Genomic DNA, 24,588 nt, shown 5'->3' with positions numbered 1-24,588 from the left:
ACGATCACAGCTGAAGTTTCCGTGGCAGGCAGCCATCCAACAGATGCAGCCCTCAAACCCTCCCCCCCAAAAAAGTTATCTTTACAGATGGTGAGGTGGCCCTTTTGGTTGTGAGAACAGCTCTTCCTACACACACACACACACCCTCCTAGGGCCTGCCAGCTGCCTGGCATTGTCTTCCTCCTCTTCCAGTTTGAGTATGGGGGGGGAGCTTAGCTTACTTGCACCAAACACCCAGGAACTTGGGGGGGGGGGCCTTCCGTGCTGTTTGGCTGTAAGGGGCCCCTCAGGAGGAACAATCGCTCCCCTTGTCTCCCTCTCCTCCCGCTTCACTGAGAGGGGAGAAGGTGTTTTTTTTAAAAAGAAAACACAGTCATCACGTACACAATACCTTTGACTTTTATTTCCATGATTAGCACAATGACTCTCATTACATTTTGGAGAGAAAATTCGAGGGTGGGGATCAGGGGAGAGTAATCAAAGCAGGAGCTTTTTTTCCCTTTACTCTAAAAAAAACAAAACAAAAACCCTTAAAAAATTAACTTTGCAGTTATGACAAGTTTTGATTAAAGAAACATTTTCCTTTTTTTAAAAAAAAGTTGCGGAGAACATCGCCACTTACAGGAGAAGGTAGGAATGAACAGTGCAAGTCAGCAATCCACTTTGGGGGAAGGGGCACCAATTTGGGCACAGCTCAGGAGCTTGGGGTGGTGGGGGCTGTGGAGACCCCTGACCCCTCGCGTTGACTTGGAAACATGGAATTGGAGAGTGGGTGGGTGGGCTGCAGGCGGCCGAATCCAGACAGCCCCCCCCCATCAATACAGGACTTGGGCTCTCCTTGAGAGCGACTCCCTTTTTAACTTCCCTTCTGCTGGGCAGAAAGACTGCCGTCCATCACTTCCACTCGACCGTTAAAAGACACTCACTTCAGTGGTTTTTCTGAATCTGGACAACGGCCCCAATCCAGTGCAGTGGAAGTGAACCCTGCATCCCCCCCCCCCATTTCATTGGGAACACTTAGCCCACAACACTCTGGCGGCATTTATTTAGCACCCCTGGCTCACTTCCTTGTCATTGGCCATCCTGGGAGTACTGGCTTCCCCGATTTTTTTAACGTACATTTTTCATTATTAAAGCTGGCAGTGTTTAGCCTAGGCATAGGCAAACTCCGGCCCTCTAGATGTTTGGCACTACGATTCCCATCATCCCTGGCGGCTGGTCCTGTTAGCTAGGGATGATGGGAATTGTAGTCCCTAACATCTGGAGGGCTGGAGTTTGCCTGGAGCAGATTTTTTTCTCGCCAGTGTGGCTACAGTGATGGAGGGTGGAGTTGCCACGGGGAAGGGGGCAGGCTATCTGGCTGTGGGTGAGGAAGACTGGCAAAGGAAAGGAAAAGCTGTTCATTTGCAGAGTGTAGTGGGAGAGACCCCAATGGCCATCTCGACTAGCCCCCTGCAATGCAGGAATCAGAGGCGAAGAATCCCTGGAAGGTGGCCATCCAGCCTCTATTTAAAAACCTTCAAGGAAGGAATCCATAGCAGAGGATGGTGCAAACAAGGCTCAGGGGCATCTCAGCCCAGGAGTAAAATACCCCAACCTGCCCCCCCAACAGCCAAGTTCATTTACTTGCAGGGGGTGGTGGTAAATATATTCCATAGATCCCCTTGATTTGAGTGAACCCAAGAGAGGCCCTTTTTTTATCCCAACTTTACACAGAATACTGCCTTTTTCAATAAATCCTCACAACAACCCTTCGAGGTAGTCCTTATCCCTCCACCGTGTATTTTTGGCTTAGCCAAATTGTATGCAAACAAAATACCCCATCAGCTATACTGAAGTTATGCTTATTTATCATTTTGTTCAAAGAAACACACTTCTTTAATCAAAAATTGTGTTGAGTTAGAAACTAATACTTTGTTACAGTTCCTGTTTGCTGTGGTTTTGTTTTTTTGTTTTGGTCCACTTGACACACACAAAAAAAGAGAGAATAAGTTAACACTAAACACTCAATATTATATTTAATATACATATATTTATAATATATATGTACACACAGTTAGCACGGTCTGAGCATCAGGGACAGCTGGGGAGGGAGGAAGTAGAGAGAGCTGGCGGAGAGGCCGGATCGGGGCCTGGCTGTTTCCTTCCTCTGTTCTGGCTCCTGGAGCTTCTGTCCGGCTGCAGCGGACTACAATTCATGCACCTGAACTTAATACGGAGGGCGGGTTTGTACTATTAAAAGAAAATAAAAACCCTGACCATGTCCCGGAATTTTAAATATAAGACACCAGAGGTGGCACACTGGTTTGACTGGTAACATTCAGTCTGCGTGGAAATTGCCTCTTTGTGCTCATCTTGGAGGTGAGAAAGTGTTGTGGTGGGTTAATTTAACATTACAGACACTTCAGGTTGTGCAATTTCGGGTTGCGCACTGCGTCAAACCTGGAAGTACCGGAACGGGTTACTTCTGGGTTTCGGCACATGCGCAGAAACACTAAATCGCTCTTTGCGTATGTGCAGAAGCGTCAAATTGCAGCCCGCGTGTGCGAAGATGCGCGGGTCACAGGTTGCGAACCTGCCTCCTGCATGGATCACGTTCACAACCCGAGCGTCCACTGTATGTGCAAAGTTGCTTTTGTGTGTATGTGTGTTTGTATATATATATATGTGGCTTGTGGGAAGAGGTTCTTTTAAACATTGCAGGGCCTCGCTCATTGGTGGCTCAGCAGCAGGGCACATGCCTGGCTTCCAGAAGGCCCCAGATTCAGTCCCCAGCATTGTCTCCAGTAGGGCTGGGAATTTCCCCTGCCTGACATCCTGGAGACCCAGGGTGTGTGTGTGTGTGTGTGGGTGGCGCGCAACCACAGCTGGAGGGCCACACAGGTGTGTGTCTGCCTCTCCACCCCCCGCCCTGACCTAGCAGAGAGCCTCCTTTCTCTCTGGCAATGTCACTGGCCTTGCAAAATATTCGAGGCGTATTCATCCAGAGACCAAGCAAGGGCTGCCCTTTAAGAGCGGCGAAGGACTTGGCCATGCCAGGGGTGGTGGGCATTTAAGCAACAAAAAAGTGTTTTCTGCATCCTGTGATTCTGAGCTGCCTCCTAATCAGCCCCTTTGTTCTTCGCTTTGTTTTGAGCTGTTTGTTCGCTTTTTAATTCCAGCCTCACCCCCCCCAACCACCACCCTGTTTCTTTTTTGACACTATTTTTACCCGCTGCCAATTTGCTAATTTGCAATGACATCACCACCACCAACTGTTCAGCTGTAAACATCAGAAGTGTGTGTCTTAGGAGTGTGGGTACTTAAGGGCAGCTGAACCAGAGACCACCCTTCTGCCAAGGCTTTGGCTTTGAGAAGGCAGAGGCTTCCTGGGGCTGATTTTTGTTACGGTAGGACCTTGGAAGGAGTCAGGGGGGGGGAGAGAAAGAAGGCAAAGGCGGCAGGAGCAGCCCCTTCCCCTCCTGCGAAATTTTTGCACCTCCAACAGCGTTTGCTGAAGCGCTTCTGCACGTCTTCACACAAGGCTTCTCTTAGGAGGGCACCAAGCAAGTGCAAGCAGCCCAGAGCCCTCCCCACTGTCCCTGACCCCCTTAGCTGAGAGCGAACACTCCCCACTGCTACCGCTCCTCATAGCTTTTCCGCAGGACCCCAGACTCTATATATATATCTTGATTTGAAATGTGGTTGACCTCTGCAAGAGCAAGGAGGCTGAGAAGCCCCTTCCACAGTCATGGAATTGCTGAATCAGAAGCAACGTCTACTCCAAGCCCCCACATCCAAATCACAACGAAGGCATCCAGGACAGATGGCCCTCCGCTTAAAAACCTCCGGCGAAGGAGAGTCCACATTCTCTGACCCCTTCCTCTAGGCTTGGCTCAATCCAGAAGCGTAACAAGCCCAGTGCTGAGAGCCCGGCTGAGTTTGCCATGCGCCCTTGGAGTTGTGTCCAGATGTGCACGGCCAACCTCAACTTGCGAGAAGGTGCTTTGTGGTGCATCTTGGAGGCGGGGTCCCACCATGCCAAACTGAAGGCAGGCAGGGGGGTGCAGTGGTTGTAGGGACGGGAGCCTGTCTCTCTCGAATTGGGGCCATTGCCTGTCTCTCTCCTGCCGCTGACCCCTTGCCTTGCTCCAGAGGAGCCCTCCCCACCCCACCTCGCTCGCTCCCCCTTTCCGCCAGCTCTCTGGACTTCTGAACAGTCATTGCACACCAACACACACCGAGGGAGTTTTGTGCCAGGAATGCATCTGGTTGGGCAGGATCGACCCACTGCGGCCGAGATCCTGACCCAGGGAATTGGGGGGGGGGGGAGAGAGATTGAAGGCAAGGCTCAGGCTGTGTGTGGTGGGTAGAGAGGCAGCGGGGTTGCCAGGGGGTGGGTGGGTGGGAAGGGGGAGACCTAAACAAGATGCCTTGTAAGAAACACAGACCTAGCCCACCTGTTGATACATAACACAAAAGAACACAACACTACCTGCGAGGGGGAAGGGCAGAAGCAGGTGGTCTCGCTTTAAGGTGGGGGGGGCAGGGAGAAAAGAGGAGGAAATACTACCTGCCCAACAACACCAGGGTGCACAGCGCAGTTTTTCAGCGTTAATTAAATAATATATATATATATATATTTCCTTTTGCAGTCTGATGCAAGTTCCACTGTTTGGGTGGGTCTCTTTTTTAAAAAAACAACAACAACTGAGAAGCGTTTCCCTCCCCCCACCCCAGAACAGGTGCAGTTAGTTTAATGGCAATATATGTGCAATGGAAGCTGCAGCAGAGAGACGAACGCAGCAGCCAGGATCACAGCTTTGGGTGCCCAGAAACAGTCACGCGGCCCCCCCTTCCCTTCCTCCTCCTCCTCCTCCTCCTCTACACCCCCAGCAGCCATGTGAGGCAGGGAGACTGTCTTAATCTGGCTCCATCTGGAAACAAACTGTGTCGGGAGACAGAGAGAAGCAAACAAATCCCACATTCCTCCTTGCTTGCATGTGGATTACTGTTTACCCCCCCCCCCATTTGTTCCTTAAACATTTTAGCGTGCTTACACACACACACACACACACACACACACACACACACACACACACGGCAGCTGCTCAGCACCCAAGGGGGCTGCATGTGCTGCAGGGGGAGGCAACACGTATTTCTCTGTAAGCAGAAATGTGGCCCCTCAGGACTTCCCTGATTTATTTAAGACACGGGTGTCTTGATGATCGTATGCAGGGATGCAGGATGAGTGCATGCAAGCAGTGTCACCGGCTCTCTGGGGTCTGGGCAGGTGGGGAGGCTGCTGGTAGCCTTGGTTGCTGCAGAGGTGCCCCTGTTGCAACCTGGGAGCATCAAGAGGCCTGCCCTCCATATCAGGCTGTCTCCTGGGCAGGTGGAGGGCCAACAGGCAGGCAATTCCACAGGGAAAGCCTCAAGGGTCCCACCATCCCCAAGGGCCCCCCCACCTACCAGTCCCTCCCCCCAATCTATGACAATGCAGCCACCGAGCAGAACAGCAAGGCGGTCCACAAACTGAGTAGAAATCACGGCAAAGAAAAAGATGTGGCGATTAAAGGTTGGCCCCCTGTGGGAATGGCCCTCCGCTCAAGGCGAGCCAGCAGGCAGGGGGTGCGGGGGGTGGACTGAATCAGGGCAGAAGTGGCACCAAGTCAGTCCCCTGAGGAAGGAGGAGGAGGAGGAGGAAGGGGTCAATGTCTCTGGCGACAAGGGAGGAAGAGGCACCCACGGAGCAAGTTGAAGGAGAGGCGGCAGCGGCACGACCAACACCGAGGAAAGGCACAAAGTCAGGGGGGGCAGGCAAAGAGGCTGGCAGGCCAGTGGGGGTGGGCTGGTGTGTGTGCCCCCCCCAGCTTGCCTTCTGGTGAAAGGCCTGCTCTCCCACCCCAGGGTTAGCACAGACTGGCAGGGAAGGAACAGACCCCCAAATTGAACCCGGCTCTCTCCACACAAACTTTTGTTCTCTCTCCTCTCTCTTTCTCTCAAGCTGTATTCCCCCCCCCAACTCCTGTCTTCCGCTTGTCCCCTCCCTGCTCAGCAGGTACTTAGCACCCCTGCCCTGGGACTCCAGCACCCTAGCCCTCTGCCCCAGAGATAACACCCTGGGAGAAAATTTTAATGCCCTCCCTCCGCAGCTCGCCTTTGCAACCAGCTGTTCCCCCCAAAGCCTTTTAGGATGTCTGGCTCAGCTGAAATAAGTCTTGGCAGTTTGCGTGGCTGAAGAGGAGTGTGGCTGCTGTGGCCTGAGATGCGCAAATTTCCAGTGCGCCGCTCGTTCTGTGTGTGCATTGAGCCGGGATGTCAGCAAAATCTTTAACTGCAGTACTTGGCTGACTTTGGAGGGGTCAAGAGTGGTAGCGAGGCCTCACGGGCGACTGGCAGGGTGTATAGCCGGGGTGACAATTCTGGAGGGAGGAGCTTCAGGGCCCGGTTCTGTGGCCCCAGGGCCCCCCCAGCTCATCTAAGCAACTAGGGCCCCCCTCAGGCTTTCCCGCTACAGCCCCATAAGCAAAGCTGCTATGACTTCTTCCTAACCCTTCTCCATCTCGTTTCCTTCCCCTCCTTGCTTGCTGAACTTGCCCCTCGTTGCCCAGTCCTTTCTAACCCCCCCCCATCTCTCCCCTGCAAACTGATGCCTCAATGCCAGCTCCTGGCGCTGGTTCTGCACTGGGGGGGGGGGTCCCAGTGGCTTCTTAAAACCAAAACACCCACCCACCTGATCTCATCTCCCCCTATCCAACTTCCTCTGCCCATCCTCACCTCTTCCTTAACAACAACAACAAGGACAACAACAACAGGCCAAGGCTCTTGATTTTGTTGGGGTGTTAAACTTGGGGGGGGGGTCTGCCCTTTCCCGGTGGGTGGGTGCGTGGAAGGGAGGGAGTGGCAATTGGGGAAAGGTGGGCGCCATGTTTGCATAGCAACAGTCCTCCAGCCCCCTGGCTGCCCCCCCCATCCCAGCAGCCCTCCCGAGGGTTCATCCACCCCAGTCAGTGGCAAGGGGGGGGGGATATGTGTGTGGGGAGGAGGGGTTGGGGAGGGGGGTTGGAATTAAGACTCCATTAGTGGCCAAGGCTGCTCCCCACCCCAGTCCCACAAGACAGGCGACAGTCACAGAAGAAAGGGCAGGGTGTAGCCAGAAGGGGCAGCTGGAACCGTCAGGGCACAGTGGAGCAGGGGGGGGGGTTGTGGGGGGGGGTCATCCCCCTCCCAGCTGCTCCCTTCCTCCCCCCCACCCCACTTTAAGCTTTTTTGGGTGGCGGAGCCAGTTTGATTATCTCTTCTTCGGAGGGCTGCCGGATGATGTCTGTGGGGAGAAAAAGAAGGGAGACAACATGAGAACGACTTAGGAGTCACCTGATGGGATTGTCCACCTAAGCCTCCTTTAAAGAGATCTGAGTTGGTGGCCAGAAACACATCTTGTGGCAGAGAGTTCCACAAGCTTGTGAGGACCTGTGTGAAGAAACTGCGGCCTGAATCTACTACCCAGTCTAATTTCTATGATTAGGACTTGAAGGTCTCCAAGTGATATTCAACAGATTGAAAACCTAAATGCAGTCCCTATAAAGTGGGAACCAGTGGAGAGCTTAGGGTCCGAGGGGCCCCACATGCAGCCCTCTGGGGGGGGCCCCTGTTTGTTCACGTAAATACACGTGACTATTAACAGCATGGCTTATCTTTTTTTACTATTATTGAACTCAGTGTTTCAAAGGTATCCTCTCAGCTAACGATGTATACTAGCAACTGGGAGCCACTCAGCCTCGCAGAACACTATTTCTGGGCTGCGTATAAATCTGCCTCAGAGCAGAGCAAACCCAAATTATTGAATCCCTTCCCATCCTCTTCCTCATGTTAGAAAGCTGTGCAGTTGGCGCCCTTAGTCATGAAAGGGACAGTTGCACGGCCTGCTTTTGCCTAGCTGCCCATCTTCAACCTCGGAGTAGAAAAACGATGCCCTTGAAAAGCTTCCCGCACAACCAACCACTTATCTTTCCCACGGCTGCATCTTGCCCCTTGTGAGCCAGGGAGGTTTGGGCATGGAGTTGTTGGACAAAAGAGTCCTCTGTCCGCCCCCCATTGCCCTTGGGTGGATGTGGGGCACGTCCCGGCTCTCCAGGCTGGAGATCTGAAGCGGGGTTTCTCCAGCTGTTCAAAGTGGGTCTGGAAAAGGGAGAGGAGACCAAGTTCCCCCCTCAAAGTCGGATGAGAAAGGTGAGTCTTCCTACTTCCCCCAAACCAGCCTGCTGAGCCTCTTGAGCAGCTGCATCCTGCTGAGAGAGGCTGAGAGAAAGATGGACAACCAACCAGCCCCGGCCCCAGGGTCTCCATGCAGGAAGAAGGGGTGAGGTGAGAGCCAGGGGCAACTGCTGGGGTTTGGGGGAAGGGGGTGGCTGGGGGCAGGGAGGCCCCAGACCTTTGTATTTCTTGGCACTGGGAATACGGGTCAGCTTTGTGTCCACTTCATCCTCCTCAGAGATCTTCAGCACTTGGGTGCGGTACTCGACCACCATGGTGAGCAAGTCAGGGCGGCGGGAGATCTCAAAGATGTGCTCGATGTAGGAGAGGTTGTCTGCGCAGGAAGAATAATAATATTATAATAATAATTTATTATTTATACCCCGCCCATCTGGCTGAGTTTCCCCAGCCACTCTAGGCGGCTCCCAATCGAGTGTCAAAAACAGTACAGCATTAAATATCAACAACTTCCCTGAACAGGGCTGCCTTCAGATGTCTTTTAAGAATAGGATAGCTGCTTATTTCCTTGTCATCTGATGGGAGGGCGTTCCACAGGGCGGGTGCCACCACCGAGAAGGCCCTCTGCCTGGTTCCCTGTAACCTCACTTCTCGCACTGAGGGAACCGCCAGAAGGCCCTCGGAGCTGGACCTCAGTGTCTGGGCTGGACGATGGGGGTGGAGATGCTCCTTCAGGTATACTGGGCTGAGGCCGTTTAGGGCTTTCAAGGTCAGCACCAGCACTTTGAACTGTGCTCGGAAACGTACTGGGAGCCAGTGTAGATCTTTCAGGACTGGTGTTATGTGGTCCCAGTGGCCACTCCCAGTCCCCAGTCTAGCTGCCGCATTCTGGATTAATTGCAGTTTCCGGGTCACCTTCAAAGGTAGCCCCACGTAAAGTGCATTGCGGTAGTCCAAGCGGGAATAAGCACAGGGAAGGAGGTCAGCTGTGGGGAAACAGGAAGGCAGCAGTAAGTGCCCTGCCTGTTGAATCGGCTGAATTGCGCCTGCCTTGCCCCTCCCGCAAAGATGAAAGGGCTTGGATTGCCCTGCTCAATGCAGACAATCAGCGCAGGGACTTCTCTCTTTCTCCTCCCCCCCCCGGCCGCCCCCACTTAGGATGGCACCATGTCAAAATCAGCCCACTGTTTCATGCTAATCGTCACCTGAATCCCACACCTGTTCCATTCTCTACGTGTGAATTTAACTTGACTCTTTGTGTCTGTAACATACCAACTCCCTCTGTGTGTGTGTGTTGGTGCCGCTTTCCTGAAGGTGTGACTGACGACTTGGGAGCCTCTCTGGAGGCACGGGGCTGTCTTGCGTGGGCACAGCAGTGTGAGTCTGTTCACGATGTTGCTGGTGCGTGGGCAGAGAGACCAGTGCAGAGGTGTAGGTGTGTGCATAGGAGAGAGGAAAGCAAGCAACCAACAGCAGGTTGCATTGCCATGAGAAAACAACTTTATTTTTTGAAAAAGCACAAAATGACATCATCCAGCTCCACAGCACCATCTGTATCCTTCTTCCACAAGAGCAACTCATGCTGGGGCTCAGCCTTGTGTGTGTGTGTGTGTTGGGGGTGTCTCAGCTCAAGAACCTGGAAGGCTGAAGTGGGCAGGATGGGTGCGGGGGGGGGCTGGGGGGGGAGAGACCAGCAACTCTGCGCAAGAGCAAAAGAGAGCTGGGATGCAGGTCTGGTTGTGAAGAGCATCTCATGCGCTAGGGCAATATTTAGATATATTTGGATATTTCTCCTCCTGTGCCCAGAGCAGCTTCTGCTCCTCTTTGTCATCATACTACTTTTTGATGAATGCTGAGGACACAACTTTTTACCCCGGCCTTTGACACCTGAGATGTGCATTTCTAGGGCTTACCCCATTTTTGTGTGATTTCATTCTTCACAGTCAGAGTGGTACCTCGGGTTACAAACACCTTAGGTTAGAAACACTTTGGGTTTCAGACTCCGCTAACCCAGAAGTAGTACCTCGGGTTAAGAACTTTACCTCAGGAAGAGAACAGAAATTGGGCACCAGCGGCAGTGGGAGGCCCCATTAGCTAAAGTGGTACCTCAGGTTAAGAACGGGCCTCTGGAACGAATTAAGTTCGTAACCAGGTAAAACCATAAGATTTAAAACTGTTTTTTTATGTTGTTATAAGTAGTTGTATTCTATGTGGATTTGTCCAATCCTCTTTTAATGGCATCCAAATTGGTGGCCACCCTGCTTTCTGCAGCAGTGAGTTCCCTTGTTTAACTATGTGCTGTGCGAAAGACTCTCTTTTATCTGCCCTGAGTATTCCAATGTTCAGCTTCATCCATGAGTTCTAGGGTCATGAGAGGGTGTTCCCCCCCCCTTGTTGGTGAGTGGTGTGTGTGTGTGTGTGTGTGTGTGTGTGTGTGTGACACCTGGCGTAATCTCTTCTGAGAGCTGTTCATTCCTACAGCCCCATACGCACACCTCCCAAACACGCACCCATTTTTGCAATGGGTGCCCCACAGTTGGACTGAGCCCCCTGAAAGAGGTGGAGGTTTGGGTTCCCGGTTCTGTCGCACAACCCATTTGCAAGGACACGGCATCCACACCTTCTCCCTGCGCTCTTGCCCTGTCAAATGGTGCCGGGCGACAGGTATTCATCTCCCTGCCCCAGCCTCCCTCCTGGGGACAGAACAGAAGTGATTGCAGAAGTGCTTTGTTGGTCTGGAAGTGTCAAGCCCTCGAAGGAGATCTGAACCCGGAGCGGACCTGCCTGGCCGATGCCTGTCTGCTGAGTCACTGGTTCTCCCAGGAGCCCAGCCGTCCGTTCCTCTTGCCTGGAGCTGTCACAGCCAAGCAGGCAGGCAGGCGGGCAGGCAGGCTGCTCCTCCCCACTCCCCAACCCTCCTGGAACCTCAAGCCTGCCAGCTCTGAGTCACTCAGCTTGATTCTGCTGCTCCTGCCTCCTTCCTTTGGAAAGAAAGCAGGGTGAAAGCGGCGGTGAGAGAGGGCTGAGCTGCTGATTGATATGTAGGCCTGTCTAGGTGCACCGATTCTTCTCTCCTGCCCCTCTTCACTGTGTTTACTTTAATCCCATAGATTCAGATACAGTGGTACCTCTGGATGAGAACGGGATCCGTTCCGGAGCCCCGTTTGCATCCTGAAGCAAATGCAACCCGCGTCCGCATGACTGCACGTGCCCAGGTCGCAATTCACCACTTCCGCACATGCGCGTGACGTCATTTTGCGCGTCTGTGCATGTGCGAGCGGCGAAACCCAGAAGTAACGCACTCTGTTACTTCTGGGTCGCCGCAGAGCGCAACCTGAAAATGCTCAACCCGAAGCTACTTCAACCCGAGGTATGACTGTATAGGCTAGGTGCAGCCGGGGGCGCCAACTTGCCCCCCATTGAGGGGGGCCATGTGATTCGTCATGTGATGCCACCCAGCATGTGTGGGACACGCAGAGGGTGATCTTTGGCCTCACTCATCCCAGCCCCCTCCTGGGTTCCCAGCCCCCTCCTGGGTTCCCAGGCAGAGGCAAAGATGGCATCCTGGGCCCCCATCCTGAGTGACAGGCTGGTGCAGAAGGGGCCGGGGGCTGAGCACGCTCTCTTCCTCCCCTGCTCCTCCTCATCTCCTTCTCCTAAGAGCAGCAGAGGAGCCTGCCGGATTGGGCCCACAGCCCATCTAGTCCAGCACCCAACCACATGCCCCCCTGGGAAATCCACAAGCAGGATTCGAACCCAAGAGCCCTCTCCCTTCAGAAGCAGTGCTGCCTCCTTCCATGGGGCAGGGCAGAGCTGTCTCAAAGGCCAGTGGTCCTGCTCACCTTTGTCCAGTTTCTTGTGCTTTTCCAGGAAGCTGAACCAGTCCTTGCTGGTGGTGATCTCCTCGTTCTTCTCGCTGGGGATGTCCTCCTTGCAGGCCGACTTCAGCTGGTCCAGGTCTTCGTTGGTGATGTTCTCAGCCAGCTCCTCCAGAAGGCTGCTGTATTCTGCCATCTCTGCAAGGGGCGAGGAAGGGGGAACAGGCCGAGTTATAGAAAGGGGTAGGCAAGGTGTCACGCCTGCAGGATCTGTCCACTAGGAGCCTGATATCTACCAACTGGAGCCGGGTGCAAATCACACACACATTGAACGAAAGGACCCTGAGCCTAGGAGTTGGTTGGGACTGCCGAAGTGAACAGAGCTTTGCAACCCTTCGGCATTAAAAAATAAATTTAAAATCTACTCATGGTTACCCAGCTTTTCTTCAGTTCTGCGGCATTTGGGGAGGGAGGTCAGAAGTCAACTGGGAGTCAGAAACCCTTGCTGACTTTGTGCAAATCACCCAAAGACCCATCAGTAGATCCCTATTGATCTTCTGCACATCCCTGAGTTAAAGATCCAGACGCAGCTGTTTATTATTATCATTATTTCATTTAGATCCCATCTTTCCTCCAAGAAGCTTGAGGAGGCATACGCGGTTCTCCACCTTCCCATTTTAACCTCACGACAATCCTGTGAGGTAGTGAGCTTTGTTATGGCGTGGGGATTTGAACCCTGATCCTTCTCTGGTCCTTAGTCCAAAACTTGAGGGAGTCAAAGGGCCCTGGAACGGCCAGTGATGAATTCCTGTGCTCCACCTTGGAACCTGGCTTCCTGTCATCAAATACTGTGTTTTTCTTCTTCTTTCCTAGCGTACCTGGAAACCAGGTACGGTTCTACTTTGTGTGCCAATTGTTGCAGCTGGCTTAGCATGTTCTTAACTGACCTTCCTTTGCTAGGGAGATGGTTTGTTAGTAGCCTCAAGGTCTATGCTTTCTCCATTGGGAGATAGCTGGCAAACGTCCCCTTCCAAGTTTGGGGGAGAAAGGACCTACAAGTGCGCAGACCCCAAGCTCAAGGGAGAGAGGGCAGCTGCATGGGTGGCTGAAGAAACAGGAGTTTGGAACAGGCAAAATGCATGACCCTGGGGTGGGGGGGATGGGAGAGTTGGAAGCATCTTGGAGTGGGGTGAGGTTCAGGGGTCTCTGCCCTGTATGGGTGGGAATGCCTGATGCTTGCCTCCCATTCAACATTATGCTTCTGCATTTGTAAATAAATCAAGCACAGTGGTCCCTTGGTTCTCAAACTTAATCCGTTCCGGAAGTCCGTTCCAAAACCAAAGCATTCCAAAAACAAGGTGCGCTTTCCCATAGAAAGTAATGCAAAATGGATTAATCCGGTCCAGACTTTTAAAAACAACCCCTAACACAGCAATTTAACATGAATTTTACTATCGAACGAGACCTTTGATCCATAAAATGAAAACGATAAACAATGTACTGCAGACACAATATACTGCAGGGATGACACTATGTACTGGATCCTCAGAAACCTTTTGCCTCGTCTCCGGGGTGGGAAAGGGTGGAGAGTCATCCATCTCTTCTCCAAACTGACCTTGCCTGGAACTGGTGACACGTCTTTTTACTTTCTCTGATAAAATCCCTCCTTCTCTTTAGCCTTTCTAAGGGATCGTCCGCACATCCCCTTGTTCCATGCCTCGAAAGCACAGGGCCCAGACGTTTTCCACAGGCCCCAACAATTTCTCCTGGAAAACCCACTGTTTAGAGCTAAATCGGAGCAAGCATCAATTAGGAGAAAACCCAATCAATGTTTGCTTCAATTCAGCAGTAAGGAGTGGGGTTTTCCCCCTGGAAAGCAGAAGGGCAAACAAAAATCTAGATGAGCCCAAAGTGTTTGCTGAGGTCAGTTTAAGGTTGGCAGGCAACCCAAGACTCGTTTCTCCAGCGCACAGTCTTTCCCTCTGGCTGTTTCTCACCCAAAGGAAACCAAACTCAGGTTGTTCTGCCCTGGAACATCTCTCCCCGTCTCTCCGTTGCTGCTCAGTCGAGTGTAGAGCACACAACAAATATCATTAAACTGATGCTGATCCTCCCAGTGGAACTATTTGGTCAGGCAGAATACCGGCTGCCTGGTTTTTTGTTTTTGTTTCAGATTGATTTGCTGCTGATCTGTGAAGCTGCAGCCATTCTGAAAAGTCCTGCCATTTATGAGGCGTCCTGATGCAAGCATGTATTTTTTAGTGTGGTGCGGAAGAGAGACTCCCGTTCTGGAACGGCGGTTTATGGGAGACTGGAATGTGCAACCACCAGGTCCCATAAACAACACCCACACCCTGCATTCATGTGCTCTTGATTCTCTGTTACAGGTAAAACAAGAACGTCTGCTTTCCTTTGACAAACACTGAAAGAACTGGGAGAGGTTCTAAGATAACAGAACCAAGAAGCTCCCCACAAACTCACAACCTGAAGACAATTCATAAAAATAGCACGAACGTTTTTCCAGCAGGGTTTTGTTATGGACTGCGATTTGGGCTGGCCCAAGACATTTTTTTCCTGCTGGAGGCAAAGGTTTTCCCCTTCAGCAGCTAACTAGACTGACCACTGCCTCTTGCTTCAACGTTTATGACCGGACAGCACTCTCCCCACTGCACCTCAGAGGGCGGAGGGCTGGCTCTGGGGGCGCAAGCAACTCTATTTGCCAACACATCGCTGCTTTCCATCAACATCTGCCGCCAGAGGCAGCCACCTCACTCAACCTCCTAATGGAAGGGCTGGCTCTGCTGCCTGCTTTTCTTTTTAAAAAAGACAGCCCTTGGCATGCGTTGTAATTTTATTCTGCATTAAACACTCAAACCACAGCACAGAGCTTTGGAAGGCTTGCTGGGACATCAAGGCCCTGGACTTTGCCCTCCTAGCTAGAGAAAAGCACTTCTGCATCTGTATGAAAGACAAAATACCTCTCCCCCTCCCTCTTTGGAGCTTGTTTGCATAGATGGTTTGGTAATGGAGATTAGTGTGTGTGTGTTTTCTCCTCATTTAAAAAATGAGGGCACTGGGAAATATAATTCCCAGACAGAGACATCACCCAGCTTTGCAGGGCTTTCTAGAATCCCTGACAGTTCAGGGACAATGAGCAATTTGGCCTTGGATTTGGAGAGAGGGGCTCATCTGTGGATAATGAGAACTTATTTGGAAAAGAGGAGGGGGCCGGGAGGTATTATTGCAGCAACAGCTGGGTCTCTGCTAGGGATCTCCAGCCACAGGCCTCAGAGTGGAAGGAACTGTGGAGGGAGCAGGGAGAGGGAGTGAAAGAAACTGCTACCCTTCAAATGCCTTTAGTGCCACAAATGTCGAGCATCTCAACAGGTACTGTGAAGTGTTTACTAGCTGCATTCAAACAGGAGAACTCTGTGGTCCTTCCAGGCATCACCTCTCCCTGCCCTGACTCATTAGCATATGCATTCCTAATTTCATCAGTGCTTCCTGCCACTGCCCCCCCCCAAAGCAACACATACCAAAGGGTGCTGACGAATTCTGAAGGGAAAGCTAAACCACTCTGCCCAAACCCGAGTCTGATTTGGGAGCCTTCGACAAAAACCAGAGGGGTAGCCTGGGACAAGCTGAATGGTCCAGGAGTCAAAGGTCAGCTGGATGAACTGTAGGGAGGAAGTTACAGGTAGGTAGCTGTGTTGGTCTGCCGTAGTCGGAACACAATAAAAAAATTCCTTCCAGCAGCACCTTATAGACCAGCGAAGTTTGTCCTTGGTATGAGCTTTCATGTGCATGCACACTTCTTCAGATACGCTCTCTCTCTCTAAGGGTCTGGTGACTTCTGTTTCAGTGTATCTGAAGAAGTGCGCATGCACATGAAAGCTCATACCAAGGACAAACTTCGCTGGTCTCTAAGGTGCTACTGGAAGGATTTTTTTTATTTTGTAGGGTGGAATTTACAGTCGTACCTCGGAAGTCGAACGGAATCTGTTCCGGAAGTCCATTAGACTTCCAAAACGTTCGAAAACCAAAGCGCGGCTTCTGACAGCCAATCGGAAATAGTTTTCAAACTGGAACACTCACTTCCGGGTCTGCGGCGTTCGGGAGCCAAAATATTCGAGAACTAATTTGTTCGAAAACCACGTTACTACTGTAAATGGTTTTGGTTCCTCCACTCACTACCATGAGAGAAGAAAACAGAGATTTTTTAGCATTCTGGACTGTCACTACTATTTCCAGCAGGTTTTGCTTGTTCTCCCTCTCTCTCTGGGTGTTGTAACGGTGCTGGTACAGGAGGAACTAATTGATTTGTTACTCTATACAGGACAAATGAGAAGAATGGGTTGGAACCACACCTTCCACTCCCCCAGCCCCCCCCCCCCCGCTGCCTCAGTCCAGTTTGTTGTTTGCTATCTCATTGCTGTTGCTTGTTAATTCTGCTCAAATCCAGTGATTAATTATCCAGGGATTTGGGAAATACGGCAGCTGGATTTCCAGACAGTGTTTGTCAGATTAAGGCAGAAGCTCTCAATCCACCGACCTCAATGCTTGTTCTGGTTATTAACTAACATTTGAGGGTGTTTTTTTTAAAAAAAATAAAAATAAAATGCCGCAATGACTTAAGATAGAGAAGCTTTTGTTCAGCAGGTGGGAGAAGATCTGGAGTGGTAAGAAAAGTGGATTATCACGCCTAAAGGGCCTTGCTCCAGAACGCATATCACCTTGTAGGGAACAAATTTAGTTACACAAGCTTTTGCACCTCTCTGGAGAGCCACGTTCTTACACAACAAAGGAATAAAGCCATGCTATATGTGATCATCACCTAAAACTTCATCACTGTCATAACTCCTGTGTACGGTGGAAATACAGGGTGGCATTATTGCACCCTTAGGAAAAGCACAATTCATGTGCGGGCATGTATACAAACCCCCACACAAAAGCACCGTACATTCTTTGCCCCCAAGCATTCACGCAAATTAATCCTTCCCTTCCAGCCCGACAGAGCTATGGCCCCCTGGTCTACTGAGGGACAATTGCCCCACACTTTTCAATGAGTGACCCAAATCTACAGCCAATTGCATGGGATTTGTTGGCTGGCTGGCAAGCCTCAAATCTCAAGTATTTCCACAGCGGCACAACATGCACCATCAATCTCCTGCATCTTCAGAGGCCTTCCCGACCGGAACATGCTCATTAATTAATTCTCTGCTGTGCAATTAAACCCATGCCCTGGGCACAGCTAATCATTCCAACACACACAAAACCACAAACAAATTTTATTCCTTTTTTGTTTTGTTTTCCAGAGTGCCACCCCCTAGTTAGTGTTGCCCTCAAGGGGCACATTCTGTACTCAGTTCTGTAACACTGTGTTGAGAACGTAAGCGCCTAAGAAGAGCCTGGCTGCTGAATCAAACGAAAAGGAGTGGGGCATCTAGTCCAGGATGCTGTTCTTACTATGGTCAACCAGAGACTTTTGGGGAGCAGGAGAAGAGCACTCTGCCTCTCTTTCAAATCAGAACCAGTGAAGGTGGTGACAGTCCTGTGTGAGTGCCTGGAGGCAGTTGGAGGATGGATGGTGGCTAACAGATTGAGGTTGAATCCTGACAAGACAGAAGTACTTTTTTGGGGGGGCAGGTGTGGAGGACTTCTGGGTCCTGAATGGGGTCACTGTGCCCCTGGAGGACCAGGTGCGCAGCCTGGGAGTCATTCTGGACTCACAGCTGTCCATGGAGGCGCAGGTCAATTCTGTGTCCAGGGCAGCTGTTTATCAGCTCCATCTGGTACGCAGGATGAGACCCTATCTGCCTGCGGACTGCCTCGCCAGTGGTGCATGCTCTAGTTATCTCTTGCTTGGACTACTGCAATGCGCTCTATGTGGGGCTACCACATAGTATTGGAGCCTCAGCTTCAGGATCTGTCCTTCCAGTGAGCACTCAGGGTTGACTTCCTTAAGAATAGATAGGTTTGATCTTCTTGCAGTCCATGGGACTCTCCAGAGTCTCCTCCAGCACCAGAATTCAAAAGCATCCATTCTTCGGCGATCAGCCTTCTTGATGGTCCAGCTAAATGAACCCTAACCTCTGCATAATGGCCTGTGCCCGTATTTCTCCTGTGCGTTCTTCTCCTGCCATCACCACTTGATGTTGGACAGTCTTGGGGACCCTGGCAGGGCCACCGACACTGATAACAACACATAATCCCTGCACACATTCTGGAGCTGTGGGCCAGAGGTCTGTCATAAATCAGCCTTCTGGGCACAAAGGATTTACAGGCAAAATGTCTGCCGCCTCCATTGATTAGAGCAGCCGTTGCCAGTCCAGATGTGGTTGGACTTACAGCTCCACGGATCAGCCTCTATCAGCACAGTTTACTCCTGTCCCTCAGCCCACTGGCGTGTTGTTCCTTCCTGCCTTATACTGAGAGTCAGGCCACTGGGATCCATCCAGCTCAGTGCTGGCAGCACAGGCTCTGCAGTTTCTGGGGAGGGGGTTCCCCAGTCCTGCCAGGAGATGCCCCTGGGGACTGAACCTGGGGGTCTTCTGCGTGCAAGGCAGGTGCTCTGCCACTGAACTGCAGCCCTTCCTCCCCCTCCCCTTGGCGAAGGACCACAGCTCAGATGAAGGGCATCTGCCTCGGATGCTGAAGGCACCACCAGGCTGGGCTGGGAGAGAACCCTGCCTGGGACCCTGGAGAGATGCTGCCAGCCAGGGTGGGCAATATCGAATAAGCCATCACCATGATGGCACTGGCCACTGCCACCACCACATGGTTCCCTTCTTGCTCTCCCCCCAGTCTGAGTTCAAAGTGTGTGCCAGTCCACTCCCACTGGTCTTCCCTTGGGGGTGAATTTCGTTCTTCTGTCCTGTGCGCCTGCCAAAGCCAGCATCACCCGCTCTTGGGTGTGTGGGTGGGTGTTGTTGTTTTAATAATAAAAAAAATCAAAGTCAGAGTTTTTCACGGCAGGGAGGGATAGGGTCACAAACCCCACACCATTTTCTGTTCATCTGGCCGCTGGGGGGGGGCACCACAGGGCAGGAGAAGGCAGTAAAAAGACGGACCATCATCCTATCCCATTGGTAGGCAAACTAAGACACGGGGGCCGGATGTGGCCCAATCACCTTCTCAATCCGGCCCACGGATGTTTTTACATGAGTAGAATGTGTGCTTTTATTTAAAATGCATCTCTGCGTTATTTGTGGAACATAGGAATTTGTTCATTCCCCCCTTCAAAATATAGTCCGGCCCCCCACAAGGTCTGAGGGACAGTAGACCGGCCCCTTGCTGAAAAAGTTTGCTGACCCCTGTCCTACCCTCTGGACTCCTGTTGTTTCTCTCTCTCTCTCTCTCTCTCTCTCTCTCTCTCTCTCTCTCTCTCTCTCACACACACACACACACACACACACAGGCCTGTCCTGTTTTGGGATTCTTGTCGTCTTCCCTTAGGAAGAGGAAATTCCGGCTGTTCGTTTGAAGCAAAAGACCTTTCCCAGATGGCTGCCCCTTCCTGAAACAATGAATGGCTGATAGAAAAGGGGAGAGATCCTGGCTCCAGCCAGTTCAAATGGTCCTTCCACTTTCCCCCCATCACTCCAAGCTATTTATTGACGGCTTCCCCTTTGCACTCTGTATTTTGGGTGGCAGGCAGGGAGCAAGCAAGTGGGGTGCTGTGATGTGGGGCTGGTCGTTTCTCTGCCTGCCTGCCCCACTTTATCCCCTTTCCAAGGGCTGGGGTGGCATGCATATCCCCCCCTTGCTTATTCACGCCTTTTCCTCTGGCTCCCCCACCTTTCTTATTTAGCCCCCCTCCCTTCTCTCTCTCTTTCTGTGCCAGGGGCATTCAGCAACCCTTCGAGAATAACAAACTGCCCACACTGGGCTCGCTGCCCATTTCCCAGGCCCGCTGGGTGGCATGAAGAAAGGAGGAAGCAAGCGGTGGATAATGGCAGGGAGCGAGTGGAGGCCCGGGGGCTACCAACTTGCCAATAAACAAATTGGTTGCAGACAGCTCCTGTGCCTGGAAGGGGCTGCTGGAAGCAGCAGGTGAATCTTTCTAATGGCATGGGCAGAAAAACAACAACAACACTGGTTTAAGAGCATGGGGGGGGGGGAGAGCCAGTTAAAAGAAAAAAAAGTTTATAGGAACACAGGACTCCTTCGGAAGTTGGTTGTCAGGTGTGCATGCAGGAGCCAGGCCCTGGGACCAGTAGGGCTTCGCAGGACTGGGGCCTTCCTAAGTTTGTTCTGGAGAGGCAAGGTGCGGCCGCACAGATGAGGCCACTTGGTAACTCACAGCACCTGGCGGCAAGAGCAGCGAAGGGATATAAGGTCAGCATTTCCCTTCGGCTCTTTGCCACAGCAACACGTTCCCTGCCTTGCTTCCTGACCCTTGGACCCATGGCTTCTTGACTCCTGGCTCTCTGACCCTCGAACTCTTGGCTTCCCGACTTCTGGACTCCCGTTCCTGCCCCCACCCTGCCATCTTGCCCCCGGTCCCAACGTTCCCTGCCGGGACTTTGCCCGTGAACTGGACCAGGCCATTGGTGGAGTCAACTTCCCTGGAGGTTTCAACTGGAGGTTGGAGGGCCACCTGTCAGGTATTCTTCAGCTGTCCTTTCTGCACTGCAGGGAGTTGGTTGGACCAGGTGACCCTTAGAAACACAGAATCAGAGTTGGAAGGGACCTCTGGTGGTCAAATAGTCCAGCCCCCTGCAATGCAGGAATCTCAACTCAAGCATCCATGACAGATGGCCATCCAACCTCTGCTTAAAAACCTCCAAGGAAGGAGAGCCCATTCTCCCGTGGGATGTCAGGAGTGCATGCAGGAGCCAGGCCCTGGGACCAGTAGGACTCTGCAGGACTGGGGCCTTCCTAAGTTTGTTCTGGAGAGGCAAGGTGCAGCCTCACAGGTGAGGCCACTTGGTAACTCACTGCACCTGGCGGCAAGAGCCGGGAAGGGATATAAGGTCAGCATTTCCCTTCGGCTCTTGGCCACAGCAACACGTTTCCTGTGTTTGGCATTTTGCTTCCTGATCCTTGAACCTCGGCTTCGTGACTCTTTGCTTCTCAACCCTCGGACCCCTGGCTTCTGGCCTCTCGCTCCTGCTCCCACCCTGCCATCTTGCCCCCGGTCCCGACGTCCTCAGCCGGAACTTTGATTGCCCGTAGACTGGACCGTGACATGGGAGTCCATTCCACTGTCGGAAAGTTTAGTCGGGACCTCCTTTCTTATAACTTGAATCCATTGGTTTGAGTCCTACCCACCTGAGCTAGAGCCTGGCTGCTGGATCAGGCCAAAGGGTGCCCCCCCCCCAATCGTAACCCAGCATCCTGTCTCCACACTAGTCAGCCAGGTGCCAGGGATTTTGCCCACAAGCAAGACCTGAGCACAACATCTGTGATTCCCAGCGGCTGGTACCCAGAGTCATGTATTGGAGAGCAAAGCCGTTGACCTGAGGCATGCTTATTTCCTAGGGAAGGTGGAGTCTGGGGGAATGTGCAGCTTTGCCACTGAGTTTCTGCCACCTCTAGCGCAATGCAGATTCTCCAGCTCTTCTCATTCTCTCACCTCCTCAGGCACACAACTAAATCTTACAGGACTGTGAACAGAAGCAGCACCTTCCCATAGCTATCCCCACTGAGCTCCTGTGTGGTGAGCTGGAGAGGGAGGAGACCAGAGTCCAAAAGCCCACACAGCCAGGGCTCATCATGCACGCTGGACATACAGTGGTGCCCCGCAAGACGAATGCCTCGCAAGACAAAAAACTCGCTAGGCGAAAGAGTTTTCCGTTTTTTGAGTCGTTCCGCAAGACGGATTTCCCTATGGGCTTGCTTCGCAAGACGAAACGTCTTGCGAGTTCTTGCGAGTTTGTTTCCTTTTTCTTAAAGCCGCTCGCTAAGCCGTTAATAGCCGCTAAGCCGCTAATAGCCGTGCTTCGCAAGACGAAAAAACCGCAAGACGAAGAGACTCGCGGAACGGATTAATTTCATCTTGCGAGGCACCACTGTACATAGCTGTCAACTTTTCCCTTTTCTTGCAAGGAATCCTATTCGGAATAAGGGAATTTCCCTTTAAAAAAGGGAAATGTTGACAGCTCTGTTGACATAACCTACCTCCCAGGGCTGTTGTGCGGATAAAAGGGGAGAGAGCAGGCCATGAATATCACCCTGAGGAAATGTGAAGGTGGGTTAGGTTGTTTTCCTTTTCTTAAGTAATAAACTATTGGGGTGACGTTCCCAGAGCTCCCTGCTGTAGACAGAGTGTTTGATGCTCTGATCCAGAGAGGAAATCCTGTTGCTGTTGTTTATTTAGGCCTGGTCTTTTTTAAAGCCGCCTCTCTGCCCTGAGGCACCCAAGTGACACCATGAGGATTAAAATTCAGCACAGCCCCGCCGTGCAAATGTTCATGTGCATACTGGATTTGTACTTAATACTGATATGCAGCCTTCAAATCTCCACGTTCAGCTCTTAGGATTCTCGTTGACATAATTTGCTAGTCTATGTGGAGTCCTGGGGGATTTGTGGCCTAGATTTGTCAGGAACAGGGGCAGGGGGAGAGAGATTTGTGGAATTGTGGGTGGAAAAATAATTCTAGGTCATCTGAGGACTTACGAGACCCCAAACCCACTTTTAAATCCCAACTTGCAACATTAAAATTATTTCAGTGCGTGCCTCCATCTTTCTCTTTTTCTCCTTCTCTCCTAACCTGCGGCCCCTCCAAATGTTGCTGGACCTCAGTTCCCGCCACCCCTGGCTCCCAGGACTGAGGGGAGCTGGACTCCCCTAACACCTGGAGGCTCCAAGTGGGCCACACCTGGTCTCAGGTGACCAGGCCCGGAGGAAGGGAAGGGGAGACTCCTCCAATTCTGTGAGCAATGGGGGAACTTTCAGCACACATCATGTGCCACGTCAGGAAGAGATGAAAAGTTGCATCCGATGAAATCAACGCTAGCAGTGAATTAGACTGGGGTGGCGTCAAACATTTCCATCTAATTCAGCACCATGTTCTCATGGTGAGGAGAGAGACTCCATCAGGCAAGGCTCCTTCCACCTGCCTTGCTCCTCCCTCCAGTCTCTGCTTCTCAATTTATATTGTATTTTATGTACTGTGGCTTGCCGTTGTTTTATTGATTATAGTTTAGAAATTATTTATTGTAACTGTTGAGTGGATTTCTGTTTAACTTTTATATGTTGATATTATTATTTTATACTGCTCTAATAATTGTTGGATGTTACTTTTTGATGTAGGATGCTTATTTTAAAGTTTTGTTTTATTATCACATTTTTGTATTGCATTAGATTGCTAGATCTTCAGCTTGTAAACTGCCTTGAGAATTGTAAGATAGAAAGATGGTATGCAATTTTTTTAAAAAATGATGATGATGATGAAAAGAAGCCCACCACAAGAAGTCAAATGGCTCTCACATGCCTGAGTTGCAGGTTCCTCTGAGCATGGAGTTGACGTGGTTAATCGACCCCTTTGCTTCTCAATGAAATTGTGGCATCCCCTTTTAAAAAGAAGCTTAAGAAAATGAAAATGGTGGTGGCATCGCCCCTAGCGGTCCCGTCACAATGCTTTTGCTTGTCCCAGACCACCAGACAAATGCTCTAGATCAGAGCTTTCCAAACTTCTCATGTTGGTGACACACTTTTTAGACACGCACCATTTCATGAGACCAGTAATTCAGTTTTACTAGCAAACCGGAGGTTAAACTAACCCCTTATAAGAGCATTTGGGTGACACACCGACGCACTGCAGGGGTGGAAGAAGTCATGAAAGGCAAGGGATAAAGTCCCTCTCTGTTGTGCCCAGTTTTACACCTGCAACCCTGACTTTTGGGTGGTAATATATTACATAACAAGTTCCCAAATGGTGGGATGCAGCAAGTGTTGGCAGGATGCAAAGGTGTTGAGAACAAAAATGACTATTAGGCTATCTGTGGAAAGGAATCAGCTGGGAATGCTTGAAATGGCATTTACTGAGAGGGGAAAATAGTAAAGGAGGAAGGCTTTCCCCCTTTTCATTTTTAAAGATTGTCTTTTCTTAGTAAACAAGCGGCAACAGCCTAGTTCACTCTATGATCCTGTTTTCTACATGGCCTCCAATATGGATTCTGAGGGGAAAGACAACAAGCTGCTGCTTCTCTCAAATGCACATACAGTCTAGAGGAGGAGGAGGAGGAGAAGCCGAGGGCTGTTTTGTTACAATGAAGAGCAGAGGAAATTTTAATCAAAAAGCAGGATAATTTACTAGGAAATAAGACGCTGGGGTGGGGAGCCTGTTTTCAAGATGGCGTTTCCCTGTTCAGTCCTTGGGGGCCATTTTACTTCTCTCAGTTTAGGGAATTAGAAGGAAAAGAATGGGGAAATCCCTCAAGAAAACAGCAAGCTGTTACTTATATAATCTATTGGATACAATAAGAAACTGTGGAAAAGCAACTGAAGTAAGAAAGCCTGTTGAAGGGAGGGAAGGAAGCATGGCCAGCAACTTTTCCCTTTTCTTGCAAGGAATCCTATTCGGAATAAGGGAATTTCCCTTTAAAAAAGGGAAACCTTGACAGCTATGGA

At 51.2% G+C, this 24,588-nt stretch overlaps 1 protein-coding gene across 1 annotated transcript in view; it reads right to left on the bottom strand.

The window, feature by feature from the left end:
- Window positions 1-381: 381 nt before the first annotated feature.
- The window catches only part of PEA15 (proliferation and apoptosis adaptor protein 15), a 65,914-nt gene continuing 41,707 nt past the window's right edge, over window positions 382-24,588 (bottom strand). The window contains exons 2-4 of the mRNA XM_082202639.1: window positions 12,036-12,209; window positions 8,414-8,569; window positions 382-7,306 (exon numbers count right to left, since the gene is read on the bottom strand). Of these exons, the coding sequence (XP_082058765.1) occupies window positions 7,242-7,306; window positions 8,414-8,569; window positions 12,036-12,207 (393 nt within the window). The 5' untranslated portion in view covers window positions 12,208-12,209 and the 3' untranslated portion in view covers window positions 382-7,241. The remainder of the gene's footprint in view (window positions 7,307-8,413; window positions 8,570-12,035; window positions 12,210-24,588) is intronic.

This window comes from Podarcis vaucheri, assembly GCF_965113315.1.
Source record: "Podarcis vaucheri genome assembly, chromosome: 16".
Classification (NCBI taxonomy): Eukaryota; Metazoa; Chordata; class Lepidosauria; order Squamata; family Lacertidae; genus Podarcis; species Podarcis vaucheri.
This window is presented reverse-complemented; position numbering and strand designations above follow the sequence as displayed.